At 37.0% G+C, this 17763-nt stretch overlaps 2 protein-coding genes across 3 annotated transcripts in view; one reads left to right on the forward strand and one right to left on the reverse strand.

The window, feature by feature from the left end:
* Nucleotides 1-6633, forward strand: part of fam184b (family with sequence similarity 184 member B) — a 40727-nt gene extending 34094 nt beyond the window's left edge. Inside the window, exons 13-19 of the mRNA XM_079848569.1 lie at nt 968-1098; nt 1193-1356; nt 3130-3294; nt 4037-4145; nt 4240-4344; nt 4473-4729; nt 5976-6633. Coding sequence (XP_079704695.1) covers nt 968-1098; nt 1193-1356; nt 3130-3294; nt 4037-4145; nt 4240-4344; nt 4473-4729; nt 5976-6066 — 1022 coding nt within the window. The 3' untranslated portion in view covers nt 6067-6633. The remainder of the gene's footprint in view (nt 1-967; nt 1099-1192; nt 1357-3129; nt 3295-4036; nt 4146-4239; nt 4345-4472; nt 4730-5975) is intronic.
* On the reverse strand, nt 6287-17213 carry haspin (histone H3 associated protein kinase). Of its 2 annotated transcripts, XM_079848584.1 has the most exons (19): nt 17086-17198; nt 16229-16407; nt 16012-16116; nt 15523-15693; nt 15346-15433; nt 14645-15225; nt 14198-14348; nt 13556-13993; nt 12613-12787; nt 12221-12381; nt 11127-11312; nt 10815-10900; nt 10664-10726; nt 10399-10490; nt 10237-10316; nt 8204-8292; nt 7966-8108; nt 7062-7164; nt 6287-6960 (listed from the first exon to the last, which is right to left on the reverse strand). In XM_079848584.1, exons 2-19 carry the CDS (start codon nt 16393-16395, stop codon nt 6756-6758), a joined length of 3084 nt encoding a protein of 1027 aa, XP_079704710.1. In that variant the 5' UTR covers nt 16396-16407; nt 17086-17198; the 3' UTR covers nt 6287-6755. The 2 variants fall into 2 exon arrangements, with proteins under 2 accessions (XP_079704710.1, XP_079704709.1); XM_079848583.1 differs by having other exon boundaries at nt 13556-14348; nt 17086-17213.
* Between the last annotated feature and the right edge of the window lie 550 nt (nt 17214-17763).

A 17763-nucleotide genomic window follows, 5' to 3' on the forward strand; every position in this document is an offset into this window, starting at 1 on the left:
TGTTGTATCAAAGGGTTTTTTGGGGGCTTTTTTATATGGATATTATCTAACTCATCCTTTACCCTTATCTGCTATCATTAGGGACATGAAATTAAAATGAATGTTAATTAAAGGACTAAAATGGAGCATGATAAATGGAAAGTGCAGGCAGAAAAGAAAAGCAGGATATCTTGGTCGGTTAAAAGGTTTATTCATATTATGCTGAATATTCCCATAGCTCTACACTCTCACTTTACCAGAGTATATGTGAATGTTAATTAGAAAATGATGTGCCTGTAAACAACAACAACAAAACTGCTATGATAATGTGAAAGGTTTATAAAACAAGTTGTGTGAAAGTCGGTCGAAGTCCATAGTAATCGATTGTCGAGTTCACGCGCATGATCATAGGTACTAAACCAATGCGCGTGAACTCGACAATCGATTACTATGGACTTCGACCGAAAACAGGATGTAAATACAGGTATGAGCGCTGGCTAAATAAATATCATTTTTATTCATATCTTTCACATCTACTGCAGTCAGATTGACCCGCGTTCACTCCGAAGGAATCACTCACATGACCTGTGCACTTGTAATGACACATCAAGGATGTTAAGAGGCTAAAAGCAGGTTTAAAACTTGCCCCATTGAAGTCAACAGGGTGCAAATTTTAAAAAGAGGATAACACGGTGTAGGCAACACCGATTTTTGTCATTGTTCTCTGTATTGACAGCACTCCAAATGTACAAAAAAATGAGCTCAATGTTAAAATTGACCGGAGTTCTCCTTTAAGACAGCGCATACGGTCACCTTTGTAAGCATGTCAGATCTAATGTATCTATTGACTGTGTGTGTGTGTGTGTGTGTGTGTGTGTGTGTGTGTGTGTGTGTGTGTGTGTGTGTGTGTGTGTGTGTGTGTGTGTGTGTGTGTGTGTGTGTGTGTGTGTGTGTGTGTGTGTGTGTGTGTGTGTGTGTGTGTGTGTAGACAAGCAGAAGGCAGAGCTGACCCAGCAGCACACAGAGTGGGTGAGACAGGTCACCCAGAGACACATGCAGCAGATCGAAGACCTTCAGAACGAAATACACACACACACACAAATGATGGCCCTGCAGCAGGTACACACACAATCCAAACAGACACAAACACACACATACCATTACACTGTCTCAAGGGGTGAATCACTTCTCTCTCTCCCTGTCTCCTTCTCAGGATCTGAAGCAACAAAACCGCTTACAGTCACTAGAGAGACAGCTGGATGAGAAGAGCAGCGAGGTTCAGGAGCTAAAGAGAGAGAACGAAGATCTGAAAGAACGGATAAGTGCAATGAGTGCACAAAGAGAGGAACAAGATGACCACAATCATAAACACAAGAGGTCAGTACCAAGATGACAACAAGCAAAATCACACACAGAAGGTCAGTAAAAAGATGACCTCAAACACGCACACAGACGTGAGGTCAATAACAAGATGACCACAAGCATACTCACACCGCAGTCAGTGATGAGAACTGATTGTTGCCTCTCTGCAAAAAATCTTGTCCACATTGCTACTTATTCGGGTGAAGAACTGCTTATTTATTCCCATTTCCACTGAAAATGGATTTGGAACTATTCCATACATTTTACACTACGGAAAGTCAGCTCTTCACAAAGTTCAGCTAAAGATAAAAATTCTGTCATCAATTACTCACCCTCATGTCCTTCAAAAACTCATAAGACTTCCGTTCATCTTCCGTTGACCATGTATGTGCGTTGATCAATGTTCATATATGAATAAAAGCCTTAAAGGGATAGTTCACCCGAATATTTAAATTCTGTCATTAATTCCTCACCCTCATGTCGTTCCAAACCCGTAAGACCTTCTTTCATCTTCGGAACACAAATGAAGATATTTTTTGATGAAATCTGAGAGCTTTCTGTCCCTCCATAGACAGCAGTCATTGCAACTTTCAAGGCCCAGAAAGGTGTTAAAGACATAGTTAAAATACTCCATGTGACTACAGTAGTTCAACCTTAATGTTATGAAGTGATGAGAATACTTTTTGTGCTAAAAAAAACCCTTAAAATAGTGACTTTATTCAACAATCTCTTCACTTCCATGTCACTTCCTTCCACTTCCATTCCATGTCTGTTGATGCATTGTAAACAGTGCAGTGCTTCTGGGTACTACGGCTCATTATTGGCTTGCTCCTGGGTCATCACACACATGACCAGCGTCGGCCAATAGTGAGCCTACGTTCTGACGTCATTAAATCTGATCATCATATAAAGCGATTGAGTCTCTTCAGAAGACTTGGATTAAAACTATCGATTCATATGGATTTCTTTAACAATGTATTTTTGAAACATTAAATGGAGGGACAGAAATCACTCAGGTTTTGTTAAAAGTATCTTAACTTGTGTTTCAAAGATGAACAAAAGTTTTATGGGTTTTTAACTATATGATGTAACAAAATAATGACAGAATTTTCATTGTTGGGTAAACTATCCCTTTGAACCTTCTGGTGTCAAACCTGGAAACACTAACATGAATGCCCTCATCAAGTAATGTTTTCTGAACAATAACAACTTGGCCTGGCAAGACTGGCATAGATAAGATGCGCATTCCGTAGATCTTGTTGATGTGTACGTCGCTTTGCACAGTGGCTCCGGGCAGTTTCAATGCGTTATCTTATATATGCGTTCTAAAATAACATGATTTTATTTAATTAAATGCCATGTTGAATTGATTTAAATTAATTTCATTTGAAATATATTCAATAACTACTGGCTGTTGCATCAAAAGCATCTTGTGATGGCATAAAGAAGCTGAATTAAATTACCTGGATTTAAACCTGTTTTCAGAACTCGAAGGACTTGTAAATAAAGTTTGTTGGCAGGGTATGTACTGTAGTAACGCTTACATCATTGTTCGCTCAGCCAGTTATGAGAGTTTGCAGATCTGCCAGCTGAGCACCTGCTCTACCCACAAACACCTGCACGTTTTTGGTGGAACAGTGATTTTTAAATAGAACAAAGATGCCTGAACGTAAATGACCAACTTCATTTTTTCGTGATATTTAGGGGCGCGTAAATCTAATATCTGATATAGCTCTGCGTGCAAAGCAGAAAATGTGTGATGTTGATGTATTTGTATCTGACTTGCAGTTTCCCAGAGGAACGAGATGCAGCTGGTGAAGCGGATGGGTCAGATCACAGGAATAACATGGAGAGTGTGAAGAGAGAGCACAGAATGGAGATCCAGACCATAATATCAGACTTCAGCACTGCCCAAACACGACTACAGGCCCGCATAGTTGCCCTGGAAACAGAGTACCTACTCCTCCCACATCAATAATGCAAAACGCAAACCACACTTACATACAGAATTACCCCAAGCAAGACCATATATGACGATGGCTCACGACTAGGATTTTCTACAGATTTCTACAGAATTGGAGTGTTTGTCAAAGTTTCACACGTCCTCTGCCCCTTTAATGCTAATTTATTAAATATAATGGCTAATTTGATAATAATTTTAGCTATAAAATTGTAGTTCCTGTCAATTTAACACATTTTACTATATTTTACCACGCCTAACACTGTATCACATTACATACTCATTATTGCTGATGTGACAAAGTGCTGCTATAACTTGTACAAATACAGTACTAATACAAATACAAGGTTCTGTTCAAATTATTAATATTATCTGTATTAGAATGTCATATTATGTCTTTATGTAAGTACGACTGTTTTACTGCCAGATTAAAATCTAAAATAGGATTTTAAGTATAAACTTAACATGAGAATAAAGACATAATTTTTGTGAATATTCTTAAAATGAGAGGAATAAATATGTAATATTGCATGAATAAAGTAGAATAATTCTTGTGTAAATCCTATTTTGAGATTATTCTTGTAACATTTAGATTTTTTTTCTCAAAATCTTTTTTTTTCTTTGATATTTTTTACTAAAACACAATTGTATTCAAGCCATATATTTCATTTAGTAATGTTGCATTTATTTAATCTTTGTATGTCTGTTTTGTGTGCTTGTATTTTCTGTTTGTAGGTTGAGAGAAAGGGAAGAAAGAGGAAAGAGAAGAGTAGAAGACCTGCACACCATTGCTAAACTACAGGACAAGCTAAGCGAGAGAGACCAACTCATCAAAAGTCTAGTGGTTAGAGACGCATGCACACATGGGAGACACAGGGTACTACTCATACTCTTGTGTCTCTTCATCTCTCTTGAATTAATTTCTCTTTCTATTTCAGGAGGATCTCCACCAGCTATCCCAGCATCCAACTCTCTGCAGTGATGAAATATTGAAGCCTTATGACTCCAGGACACAAGCAGGAACCCTCACACCTACTATGAAGGTAGCACACATACACACTGCTCCAAACCCCACACAACACTGAATTTCCAAAAACAATTCAAGTATCATATAATAACTGAGAGAGGGTGTTTATTGAAGCTCAGGATTCAATCTGTCTTCTGTATATAGAAAAAGGGGGTTGAGGAAACTAGCATCCCGAACTTCTGCTCATACGATGGGGGGTCACCCAAGCCCAAATGCTCACCAGTTATTGAGCGTGGATTACCCAGTGTGGAACAGAGCGGGCGAGGGACCCCCCTAACAAGGACACACACCCCCACCTCCCCTCATGCTGAACACAGAGCCTCTATCAGACACAACCGCCCACCTTCACAAGAGGTGCGGCATCAGCCCCAGATTAAAATGAACTACAACCAGCACATCAGGTAAGCTCCCGCATACCCGCAGTCCTAGATCTAACCAGCCAATCCTGAACGTAATCTCCTTTGCTTTTTAAAAACCTTTTGTCTTTTTTAGGTAGATTAATAGAAATCTCAACATATGAAGTTTGTTCTTATTGAGAATTATTAATGGTTATTTCGTTTCATGAAAATGCCAAATGCGTAAATGTGATGAATAATATGCAATTATGTAGACTCATTTATCCAAAGTAATAATTATTAAAAATATTTTTTTTAGGTGTAATTCAGGGTTGCCAGGTCTGACTGGTTGCCACTCAAACTAAAACTATAAAAATCATTTTTGTCAATTAAAATAAAGCTAATCACATAATGTTACTAAAACTTGGGTAACACTTTATTTAATGGTGATGTAGTTACACGTTACTTAATGTACTATAGTAGTAATGTACTACTATAGTAGTAATAGTAGATTATGCATCATTTCAAGTAACTAAAACAAACCCTATGCGTAACTCTTTAGTAAGTACATGTAGTTAATTAATATTACTCAGTACTTACAATGTGACATTACCTAAAATAGTGTAACCAAACCGTACACTAAAATTAAAACTTGTAAGATAAATATACTCTATAAGACTATACATATAAATAATGCTAAAATAATCAAACACTTTCTATTTTAGAGTCTCTATTATTTAATTTGTATGCCTTTTGTACAGTGCAAGTAGCAGCATTGAACTTTTCTACGGTAAAAAAGTGAACTTACCAACCATTAAAAAACAAAAGTATGGAATTGCTAATTACAGTATATTGGCAAACGTGCAGTACACAACAGCAGACACTAAGAATACTTGGTGACACGTTACAATAAGGTTCCATTAGTTAACATGAACTTACATTAAAAAATGCTAGTAAAGAAATTATTAATCCCAGATCATGTTAATTTCAACATTTACAAATTTATAATTAAAATCCAGTTATTTAATGGACCTGAGCTGACATCAACTGTTGTATTTTTAGAATAATAAACCGTAACAAATCTGTTGCATTGTTAGTTAATACATTAACCTTATTGTAAAGTGTTACCAAATACTCTAAGTTAAAAAATTAGGTGCATACATTATAATCTAGTCTTAATGATAAAATAAAAAAAATAAAAAAGTCCATGGACATAAACAACCTTTTCCTGGTTCAGTATTAAAAAGTCTTTTTTTGTCTCCGAAGATGTTATATCTACATTTCTGGTTCTAATCTTGTGCTTGTGTTTCAGGACTCCTGCTGAGCAGAGAGTTATTGAAACAGGGCCTGATGGACAAGACCCTCAAAAACAGGAGTGGTTCACCAAATATTTCTCTTTTTGAGGTCCTACTGAACATTTGGCTGTATCTGTCCCAACATATTGAGAACAGGATCACCAAAGTCTCCTTTTCTGCATAATTACACTCAACTGCAAGCTAACACCAAATAAGCTTTTCAATGCAGCACACAGACCCAATGTCTTAAATTGTTACAAAAATAAAGAGATTTATGCATTCGGTCATAAACGAAGAAGGACAACAGGACACTAAGGTCATAGAGTGAGTGGACATATCAAAGAGCTGAAAGAAGAGAATGTTCCTATATAGAGGCTTCCTCCATTGATGCTTCACGTGTGGTCTCTCCCAGCATAAGGATGATTATACAAGGTCTAAAAAAAAAAAAAAAAGAACTGAACAGTTCTGCACCAAATTCTACATGGACCTCTATTAATTAATAAAATGAACTGCCAAGTTTGGATTACTGGAAATATGGTGTGGAATGTTGAGACTTTTCTTAAACAAAAAAGAGAATGCAAGTATTACTGGTTTCGCCATACTATGCCAAAACTCTAACCATCTCAAGATAATTAATGAGTATCAATAAATTACATATTTTTATTTTTTACATTGCATGATAGCCCATTTTCTTTATTTGATTTTTAATATCCTTTTTATAGAACATTTTACTTGCCCTGGACTGGTAAATCTAAATATACAGGTCTATATATTGTGTTAATTAAAACAAAAAAGTTTCACTGAAAGAATGTGCAGTTCATAAGAGCTTCTGTAGCTGATGGATAATTCAGGATCTCCGACTGGAGAGATTTGAGGGCGCTCTTCAGTGTCCTCTGCTGGTTGGACTTGGCTTTGTTCTTGTAGTTCATACTCAAAAGCTTATCGACCAGATAGTGCAGCCACAACACATTGGAATGGGGATTATACATGGACCAGCAGTTACTGAGAAACAGAGAATGAAAAAAGAACAATGAGAATAATCAATCCTTCACTTAGAATGAAAGAATTTTAAATATCTTTCTGTCTGAGGCTGAAGCACACACTTGTTTTCTTTCTTCATTAGGCGGTAGACTTCAAACTGGTAATCTCCCTGTCCCATAAACAACTCTTCATCAGAAGAGATATCGCATGACACCGTCAGTCCATCTGAGCGAGAGAAAAGTGTTTAAGCATTTAGAACATTTTCCAATTCATGTGTATCAGTTTTACAACATTTTCAACTCTTGTACCAAGAGTAAAAGTTGCTAATTTTGACTAAATGAAACTTTCTCTTAAAGGATACAATCATACATCTTCAACCAGCTTTGTATTGTTACAATGACCGTAGTACGTTCACGGATAATCCTACAAATGTGTACTCTCTCTCCATGTTACAGTCACCAAGACATTGTTTATTTGTCGGCAAAAGTCCGGCATGCAGGTAACATGAAGAAAAAGTACATTTTGTTCATTTAAATATACTACCAGTACCAACATTGTAACAGTACAAAGCTGGTTATGAAATTGTCGAATTTGTCCTTTACTAACGGCTAGCTAGTTTGGGACAAATATTGATTTGTAGTTAATTTATGGGAAATGAAAGTTTATTTTGATCATTTTTCTTGGAATGGTTGGGATGGTTTAGCTTTACAAATGCAAATCAACAACATTTATAAAAAATTTTTTTTTAAAGTTAAAGACTCATTTAAGATTCAAACTGTTCATTGAATCTCAAAATAATGTATGATTTTAATTGTTTGATGAGTTGCAGTTGAGAAGATCAAGGAAGGCCTCTGAAGTCACCATTTTAAGAGTAAGGCTAGGGGGGATACATGCTAAATTAATTGAAGGTTGGATAATAGTTAATAAACATGGGATTTGCAACTCTATCACCTTAAAAACTACATTTATGAGACTGAAAAATATGTGTGCCAAAAGGAGTTAGAGAAAGTTCTGCATTGGACTGACCGATCTCCAGGCGTGAGAGTGAGTAGTCAATAATATTGACATGAACCCCTCGAGTCTCTATGGAATGCGCTGTTCCATTCAGAATGAACTCATTGTGCTTGTGCTTAACATTCTTGACCAGGATGTTCCCCCAATGAAGATCTCTGAAACATCAGCACACACCACTTACATCAGCTTACACTGACAGCACAGAAATGTGTATGCATCTACATTTAAATTTCAGCTTCAAACTTGTTACCTGTGTTCAAAGCACAGGGCTTGCTCAGCTACAGCCAAAGCTGCGGTGACTTGATGAAGAACACTCTTGGCCTGGGCCATGGAAGTTAGCTGCAATGGTACACACAAACAAACTTTTAAGTTGTCATAATGATACAATATAGCTTAAAGTATATGGACAATCACTTCTAATTAACAGGTTTAAATATTACAGGAATTCTTAAAGGGATAGTTCACCCAAAAATGAAAATTGTTATCGTTTACTCATCCTTGTGTCATTCCAAACCGTAAGATTTTTGTTGTTCTTCAAAACACAAATTAAGATTTTTTTTTTTTAAATGAAACCTGAGATTTATGCCAGCACTGTTGTGCCTGAAGAACGCGTTCATGAACTCGTTCATATTTTGGGCGAACGTGAACTGACCGTACTGTATTACTGCCTGATTAACGTTACTGTGAACTTGTTCATTCTGGTGTCTGTGAACGGCACGCTCTCTTAGTTTAACTTCGTTCAATAGGATGCCAGATTTCTGTAGAGCCTTCGAGGCGAAAACCCGGCTAAAACACACCGTAAACAGGCCTTAAAATGTAGCGGAAAAAAACACCCAATCTGGCAACACCAGCCACCAGTGTCGCACCGCCGCATGCGTAATCAAAACAAAAAGCAGCATGTAGGCGACATCGCGGCAAAGCAACAAGGAGGCGTCGTATGATCATTTAAACGAGTTTTATGACAAGGTCGGTGAGGATGGGAAAAATCTTACATATCTGTGCAAACTTTGCCCGCCGGCTTTCAAAAAGAAAATCCGCACTTGTTGAACCGCTGCCTGGTCTATTTTTCCAGGATTCCAGTATTCCTTTTTAGTATGTACTGAAATGGAATTTGAAATGGAAAATTATTCAAATTGAAAAACATTTGCACCCTAAGGCTGTCCTGTTTTTCTTTTAATAAATCCTCATTTATAAAGACCATTCAAGCAGCACGTTTTTCCTCATGTTTTTGAGAATATACTGTAGGGGTGAAAGCTGCAGCTGCTACTAGTGTGGACTGAACGGACAGCAACAAAGCATCAAAGCAACAATGGGGAAATGCTGTCCCCTTCAACGCTAATGTAAACCCTGGTTGGATAAGGATTCAAAATTGGATATGAGGATGAAATCTGACGCATAGCTTCAGTGTTAAAACTGATAAAATAATTGCTGTCTGTGGTTCTATATGGGCTGTGGCAATAATTTTGAAAAATAATAGCTCGCAGCAACATATGGAAAAAAAGAACATGAACTGGTTCATTTTTGGAACTGTGAACTTAGTATGAACTATGAACTGAACTAGTTCATTTTAAAATTTGTGAACCGAACTTTGAAATAGTTCATGCAGAAAGTGAACTTTCCCAGCACTGTATGCCAGTCCACCAAAACTTTTTTTTGAACACAAAGTTCATAAAGATATTGTAAGCTAAATCCAAATTAAACAAATGGTTTAATGCAAGTCCTCTGAAAAGACATGAAGACTTTACACATCAAATATGGCAAAAGGAACTATGCTTTACTGATGTGCGAGAACCAATGAGGTTTGTTTTCATGCCTCACTCAAGCTCATTTAAGTTTATGCAAGATCCAATGAGGTTTGTTCTTGTATCTTAAGCAAATAAGGTTAAGATTCAGTTTACCATATTTGATGTGCTCTGCATATGTGCGTTGATCAAAAGTTATTGTGTCTCTTCAAAGATTTGTTTTAAATTAAATTAAACTATTCACTTTTATTATCCTTTTTGAACTTTTGGTGGAATGGACTTTCAGTGGTTTCATAAAAAATATCTTCATTTGTGTTTTCGAAAATTAAAGCAAGTTATAGGAGTAACAGAATGTAATTTTTTTTGGTGAAATAACTCAAATCAATTCATGTTAAACCATATAATGAAAAAAGCAATCAGCGAGGTCAGTCACAAGTGAAGGAGCCTGAATTCACCCCAAAGGTGTACAGTGGACTTCAGGCTTTATAGTATACCTGGAATAGACAAACCTGTATAAATATGGAAACCTGTGCGCGAGTACCTTTCCATTAATGTTCTCTAGATCACTCCCTCCAAACTCAAACTCCAGGATTAAAAACAGCTGCTCGTCATCAAAGAAATCTGTGCCAACAGAAGCAATACATTAATGATCATTAAATATAAAACTACTTAAAGACATAAATTGTTTACACATTTAGCTTACCAGGTCTGTCATTCTCTGATCCCTTCTGACGGTCAAACTTGTCCCAGGCTTTCAGTAGAGACTCAGGATAACGTCCACGGACACAATGCAAACTAAAAAGTAAACAAATCGTTCACCAAAAAAGGCAAAATTATAGAAAAACTATTTCTTTCAACAAAAATTCTTCTTTATGTGTGCATTCTTAGAAATATAACATGCAAACTTCCAATCACCTCATTTTACACTTACATAAGCTATAAAAATATTTAAAAAAATAGAAGCATACTTGTTGAGCCCAATGAAACCATCTGTCTTGTTAATCTCCTTTAGGTTAAGGCTGCTTAGCTCTCTGTAGGAACATTGAAGATGTGTTGAATATTTACACACCATTCATTCAAATGTATAACATATTTGTTGAGATATGCCAGAGATCCTACTTGGAAATAATGATTTCATGGAGGATTTCACAAAATGTTTTCTGGTGTTCACCGTTGACCTGCTGACTGCCTTCTACTGGGATGATCTATAGAAATAACATTTAAACATCTCTTCAGTCATTTTTGTATGTTTAAGAAATAATTCTGCTTACAAATCAGTGACTAAACGTATATTTACATATATAGATATACATATAAATTCAAAATGTATTTTAAATATCATGTGTTTGCTTTAAGTCACCCTGTGATGTGTAAGACAGTAAATAGTATGCTTCTACAATGAAATTGTATATGGATAAATTGAGCACATACTTTGAGAGCGACGGTCTCATTGGAATCGTTTATAGTTGAGAAGACCTCTCCAAATGTCCCTTCGCCAATTTTGTTACAGTGCTTCATGCGAGCTGGAGGGATACAGTCACTAAAGGAAATTGGGCCGCTCTGCTGACATTCCTGATACACTTTTTCTGCATCGCTGATATCCTCATCATATGAAGTCTGGAACACAAAGGCAGAGTAAAAAAAATGGGAGAAAAGAGACACAGAGATTATAGTAATCATAGAGATTAGCTGTAACAGAGAGATAACTGGAATAAAGAGACATAAATTATCTGAGAAAGTAACTGAAAAAAAAAAGCATTAACAATTATATTATATTGTAGACCATACATTATTCTATTATACTTGTAACACTTAAAGGACTTGTAACACTCACCCTCAAGTTGTTTCAAAGCTGTATGAATTTCTTTCTTCTGCTGGACACAAAAGAAGATATTTTGAAGAATGTCGGTAACCAGACAGTTGATGGACCCCATTGACTTCCATAGGAAAAAAAAATACTATGGAGGTCAATGTTTGGTTACCGACATTCTTAAAAATATCTTCTTTTGCGTTCAACAGAAGAAAGAAATTCATACAGGTTTGAAACAACTTGAGGGTGAGTAAATGACGACAATTTTCATTTTGAAGTGAACTAATCCTTTAACATACACAAGCACGCAATTACATTAACAAAATGCATTCTGTGTGTGTAAATGTATATACATCGTAGACAGAAAAATTGGTTCAAAGAGGTTGAGTATGGAAGCTTGTTTCTGCCACAGAATAAAAAAATTAAAAAGGTGACTGACTTTTTGTTAGAATTGCAAGATTATATCTCGTAATTCTTTTTTTTATTCCATGGTGGAAACAAGCTTCCACAGTGGAAAACTATGCATTATGAACCAAACACAATTCTCTTTTGAGACAAATGCAAATCTAAAAGAAATCGAATTATTTCAGCATTTCTGAAATATGAATAAACCACGCAAACTGTGTATTTATTAGGGATACAGTTTCTTGAATTAAAGGAGACCTTTATTTACATAGCCTAACTGTTCACTAGAGTTATTAAGGAGTGTCTTTACCATGGGGGAGTTCATGGTGGACCGGAGCATGCGTAAAGGTGTGACTCTGGATGGTGTGAAGAGAGGGGAAGCAAACAGGTCTAGACTGGTGGTGTCAGCTGGAAAACCAGAGCCTGGGGACTTCAGATGAGACTGTACCAAGCGCCGTGGGGTCGGAAATGCTGCAGTACACACATTTATACATAACATTTTAGGAAAGGTGACAAGAACTTAAGGCCATTTTACAGGCTTTCAAGTTTTTTTAAAGGGAGAGGTAACAGAACAAATTTGGCACTAAAAGTCAACCATCATGTACCATTCTCAATTATGCAAATTTTGGGCAGTTTGGAATATGAATCAAAGACATTTTGTTTGTGTCTACTGGCTTTATCTGGTCTGCTGTAAACACATACCAGTTTTCTTCTTATGTAGGGACAGTGCTGCCTTTAGTCGTCCCCAGGAGTGTGTCGTGAGTGTGTCAGGAGTGAAGTTGGCCAGGATGGAGGAGAGATTCATTTGCGACATTCTGATAGGCGTCACAGCCAGACCAATCCCACTGGTGCCCTGCAGCCAGCCACATGTTGTTTCCTGCATGAACGCACAGAAAAAAGACAAGGAGCTGAAACTTTTGGTTACAATTAATTGTTTCTGCAAAACAATGGTAGTTTCCTTCCCCCTGAAAAATAACACCCTGCAGAATTGAAAGTCAAAATACCTTTAGATTTCATTTACTAAATACAAACTGAAGATATCCAAAGGAGGCCGTAAACACACACCCCGTGGTGTAGGGGTGACTTTACATTCTACATACTAATAAAAACACTGAATCTCAAAGAGGTAGAGCATTTTTCTGGGTAGTCAGATGTTGGTCTGGGATAAATAAATAAATTTTGCTTATTGTATTATAATAATAATAATAATAATGCCCATATAAATATTCATAAACATAAGATAAGATAAAAATACGGTTACAAAATGAATATGGGTCTGTAGGCTTAGCATGTTAATTTAGTGTGATTAATATATTTATGAAATAACTAAATCATTATGAATAAATAAAAAATGAATACCAAAAATACATTCCTCTTGATCATGCATACATTTTGTAATAAAGATTTTAATTAAGCAATTCCAAATTGAATTACAGATGGGACGCAAGAATATATTGAGTAAACGAAAAAATAACTCAATTGTAAAGTGGATTGCTGTGTGTGAACTACATTCCAGTGAAAGACAATGATACATAAACAAACCGTTTTAATTACTTCTCAAAGAATGTGAGAAAATTAATATTGTAAGTAAATATTATAGCAAAATAATAAGCGCATGAATGTATTCTTGACCATGATAACTGACCGCTGCATAAGTATCTGCTCCAGTAGATAACATGCTGCACCCAGAACTGTAGTCTCCAGACACAGTCTTTGTTCGTCCTTCCTTTTTCCTCCGTTTTTCATTAAACTCTCCAGTACCCCTCTTTGACCAGCGGCTGACATTCAGTCCACTCACACAAACTTTACGACCGGTCCCAGTACCAGCACCTGTGCGTTCTTTAGGCACAGCAGGCGGTCGTGTTTTGCTACGAGATGCAGAGGCAGGTGGAGAGACTGGTGGTGGTTGGAATGATGCAGACAAGTGTCGAACAACCGCTTCAGCATTACTGGGAGTCCTGTGATTTATTGGACTGTTTTGGATATCATTCCCTGTCCCCTTAAAAGGTGGAGAGGTGGCAATTTCCCTGCGAATGATGGGGAGTGTGTATGGCGAGTCAGCGCAGGAAGCTTTTGTTGCCCTCTGGTGGACAAAAGGATCCGCAACCAAGTCAAGACGGGGAATGCAGACAGTGAGGGAAGATAACAGACATTCAGCTTTAAGACGCTCAAGTAGGGACAGATTTGAGCAAATTGCTTCAGTTGAAGAAGAAGTGTTAAGGGACTTAGAGGAGGAGATATAGAGGGACAGTTTGGATAGTGAAGAGCAGCTGGATGATGCAGTTACATAGTTTTGGCTGTTCTGTCTAGTTGCCACGGAGGACTCCAAACAGTTTGAGGCAACCTTCTCTTCCTGTTTCCTGCTGCAGCTTTGCGCCGACAGCTGGTCTGAGACATCTATTCTTTTGAGTGCTAAGGCTACATCCCCTGTGCGACATCTATATCAACATAAACAGACAGAAATGAATTGAATTAATCCGAATAAAAACGTGTCAATTTTTACATACACTAGCAGTCGAAGGTTTGAACACACCAACTCATTCTTTATTATTAGGTTATTATTACTACTACTAGGGACAGCTTAATGTTACATAACAAATTGCTGAGAAACAAACTCAAAAATTGTTTCAAAACTTTTGACTAGTAATGAAAAAATTTGATCTCTCTAAAAACATTCATAAATCACCAATAGGTTTTTCTTTTCTCTCTCTGTAAATTAGCAGCCATTACTCACCTCTCCTTTAGGTCCTCTGCTAAGGATTCTAGGGGTGACGGTGTTAACACGCATCCAAAACCTCTGCTTGCCTGTGCAGACATGGCCTCCGCTTCAGATCCTTCTTTTCTCTGATCCCTCTCTCCATACCCAGCTCTCTCTTCCACAACTGCATCCTCTTCACCCTCCGCTCTCGCTCCAGAAGAGATGTCTGGGTTTGGGAGCTGCTGACTTGTCTTCTCTCGTGGGGTGTGGTCACACTCTTTAACATTCCTCAAACTAGGAGCGCTGTTGTTGTTTTCAGTAGGTTGGTGAAGTTCATCAAAGCTGAGGGAGGAGATCTCACTGATGGAGGGCTCTGGTAAGTTTTGGAGCTTTCTGCAGACCAGTGATGGGGTGCTGGACAGCAGGGGACGTTTACTTGGAAGCTGCTGGTCATCGCTATCATTGAAAGAGACCTCAACCAGAGCCGCACGGTTCTTGTTAGCAGCACGGTTATTTGAGTCATGGTGTTCCATGTAGAACGGCTTCTTGCGCTTCTTTTGGGAAAGCAAAGGGAGGAAGTCATCTGAGGAATTTAGCGTGCGGTGAAGAACAACAGACTAGGTGAAAAGAGAAGAAGGGGAGAAGTAAGAACACTGATTTTGACAATGACAATCCATCAACATTTTCTCATGTTACACACACAAAAAACAACAATAACAATAAATACTGTTACTTACAATTTTCTTAGTTTGGATGGGTGGTGCTGGTCTTTTGCGACGTGTGACAAACCTGCCCAAATGGGGAGGGTCTAACACTTTCTTGGAACTACAGAGATACAAAGCATTTCACTCATACGGACTCAAGCAACAGTTACGACGTTCAGATTTTTTTACAAAATGTATAATAAAACTTACCCAGCACATTCATCAGCAGACGTTTTTGCATGGACTTTCTTCATCGTAAAGGACTCATCATCATTTTCACTGCTGTTGCTGAGCATTAATTGTTTATATATTTTAGCCTTGTTTTTTGTTCGAGTTTTTCTCACAGCTGTAGTCCTTACTGGTTTTGCATTTGTCTTCTTTCTGCAGAAACACAGCCATACAGAACAGCGAAGGAAAAGATTACTGTTCGGTCCATTTTTAATGGGTTTTAGAATCTTCAAAATAAGTCAAATAAGATTAGGGGTAAAATTCAATGAACATTAACTACGTTTCAATGAAAGGTACAAATAAATAAATAATGGAATTTTGCAGTTCTTTAATGTTAGCCTGATTCATTAAACATCATTGGAAGTTGACAAAACTTTGCAGTCAAATAACATTCTCTGTGAGGACATTTAATATGTTCCGCGCAACGCGAGAAAAATGTGTTCTGGTGTGGCATTTTGTCACAGTCCTGACCTGAATGGTGAGGTTGGTGCATAGTTTTCCTCATCACTCATGTTCTCCTTTATGGCAGTCATGCCTTTGCTCTTAGCAGGGCGAGAGGCTGTTTCTCTTCTTTTCCTTAGAACAGAGAAAGGAATGAGAAACTGGCATGGAATATAAAAGCTTGACTATAAAAAAAAAGTCAAACCTACGATAAAATGGCAATGAAAAGTGGGTGAGCATGTTTTACCGTTTTTTAGGCTGTGTGGCCTCTGGTATGGACTGATCTGATGAAGGAGTGCTTGAAAAAGAGAAAGCTGCTTTCTTCAGGTCAGGGGAAAACCAAGGCTCCACCTTTCGCATTCGTTTACTGTATGTCTTGATAAACACCGGCCCATTTTTTCCTCTTGCATTCATCTTGGATCTTTACTACAGTGTAGAATTCAAATATTATTATTATATAAGAATGTAGAAGCAACATAACTCTTTTTTGAACCTGTAACTCAAACAGTAGAGCAAATGATAGCAACGGCAAGGTCATGGTTTTAAATGAAACCCCTTTGCTATGCTAATGAACGTATTCTTGTGAAGACAACAAAGTGTTTCATTTGTAACACTTCATTAATAATGTTTAAGTTTCCCAGTCCACAACCTCTAAAAAAATCTGTATTTGCATCTTGTATTTTTTATGTTACTGGACAATAAACTTTACAGATGGAGATGATTTAACATCTCATAAAAATGTAGGCTAAGTAGCATTATTTGACTGACTACAAGAGATGTTTTAGATTTATTTGTATTGTACATTTCCTAGATAAATGTATATGAATCTGCTTATTATTCCAAAATTCTCCTGACATAGACATGTATACTAATATTTAAAAATTAAACAAAAATTAAAAACGCTAACAACCAAAACAAGTAACGTTAGACAATAAACATGAAAACTGTCACTGTTCTCGATTCTCGAAAACACTAAAAGTAACACGAAATCGACTGAATAACGTTAACTTACACGGACAAACCAGTAAGTTAACGTTATAACTTACAGGAAACCAATGCGCATATTTTAAAAATGAAAAGCGTTATTTTGACAAATGAATTTACCGTGATGTGTTATCGACATGCAGATCCCTTCTCGAGACTACTTAACTTTATAGTTAAAAAATAAAAAGTCTTCGATTACAGAAACAATGAACAGTACCAATCACCATGATAATAAACCGCTCGCATTCAAACTGAGAAGAGTCGCTGATTGGGTTCTTCTTCTTCTTCGTGTTTAATGGCCGCTCACTCCTTTGGAACATGACCGCCACCTAGTGTACATTGGCAGGTGTTGCGCCAGATCGGTTTACGACACCCAATTTTTCTTTGCTTGTATGTGTTCTGTAAAACTGAAGGAAGGACACAAGAAAGACCCTACTCATTTCTGAGGACGATGTACAACTAGTTGCTGAGACGACAGACACTACTCTCATTCCTACTTCATATCCTATCACAAGTTATGAAATTATATGAATAATTGGAACTTTTTCAAAACAATCGTTGCAATTTCAAACCATCTATTTTGACAGTTCCCTCGTGAGGTTTATTTATTTATTTATTTATTTATTTATTTATTTTTACAAAATGGTCTTTTGCAAAATGGTCCATGACACATGCAAAGTTGGTTGATAACATATTATAAATTCTACAATAAGTTAGTCTAAATTTACCACAATAAATACAATGGAGCGTGATAAATTCTATAATGTGGTCATGCGTAGCTAGTTTAAAGGTCCCATA

The sequence above is a fragment of the Squalius cephalus genome (genome assembly GCF_949319135.1).
Source record: "Squalius cephalus genome assembly, chromosome: 2".
NCBI lineage: Eukaryota > Metazoa > Chordata > Actinopteri > Cypriniformes > Leuciscidae > Squalius > Squalius cephalus.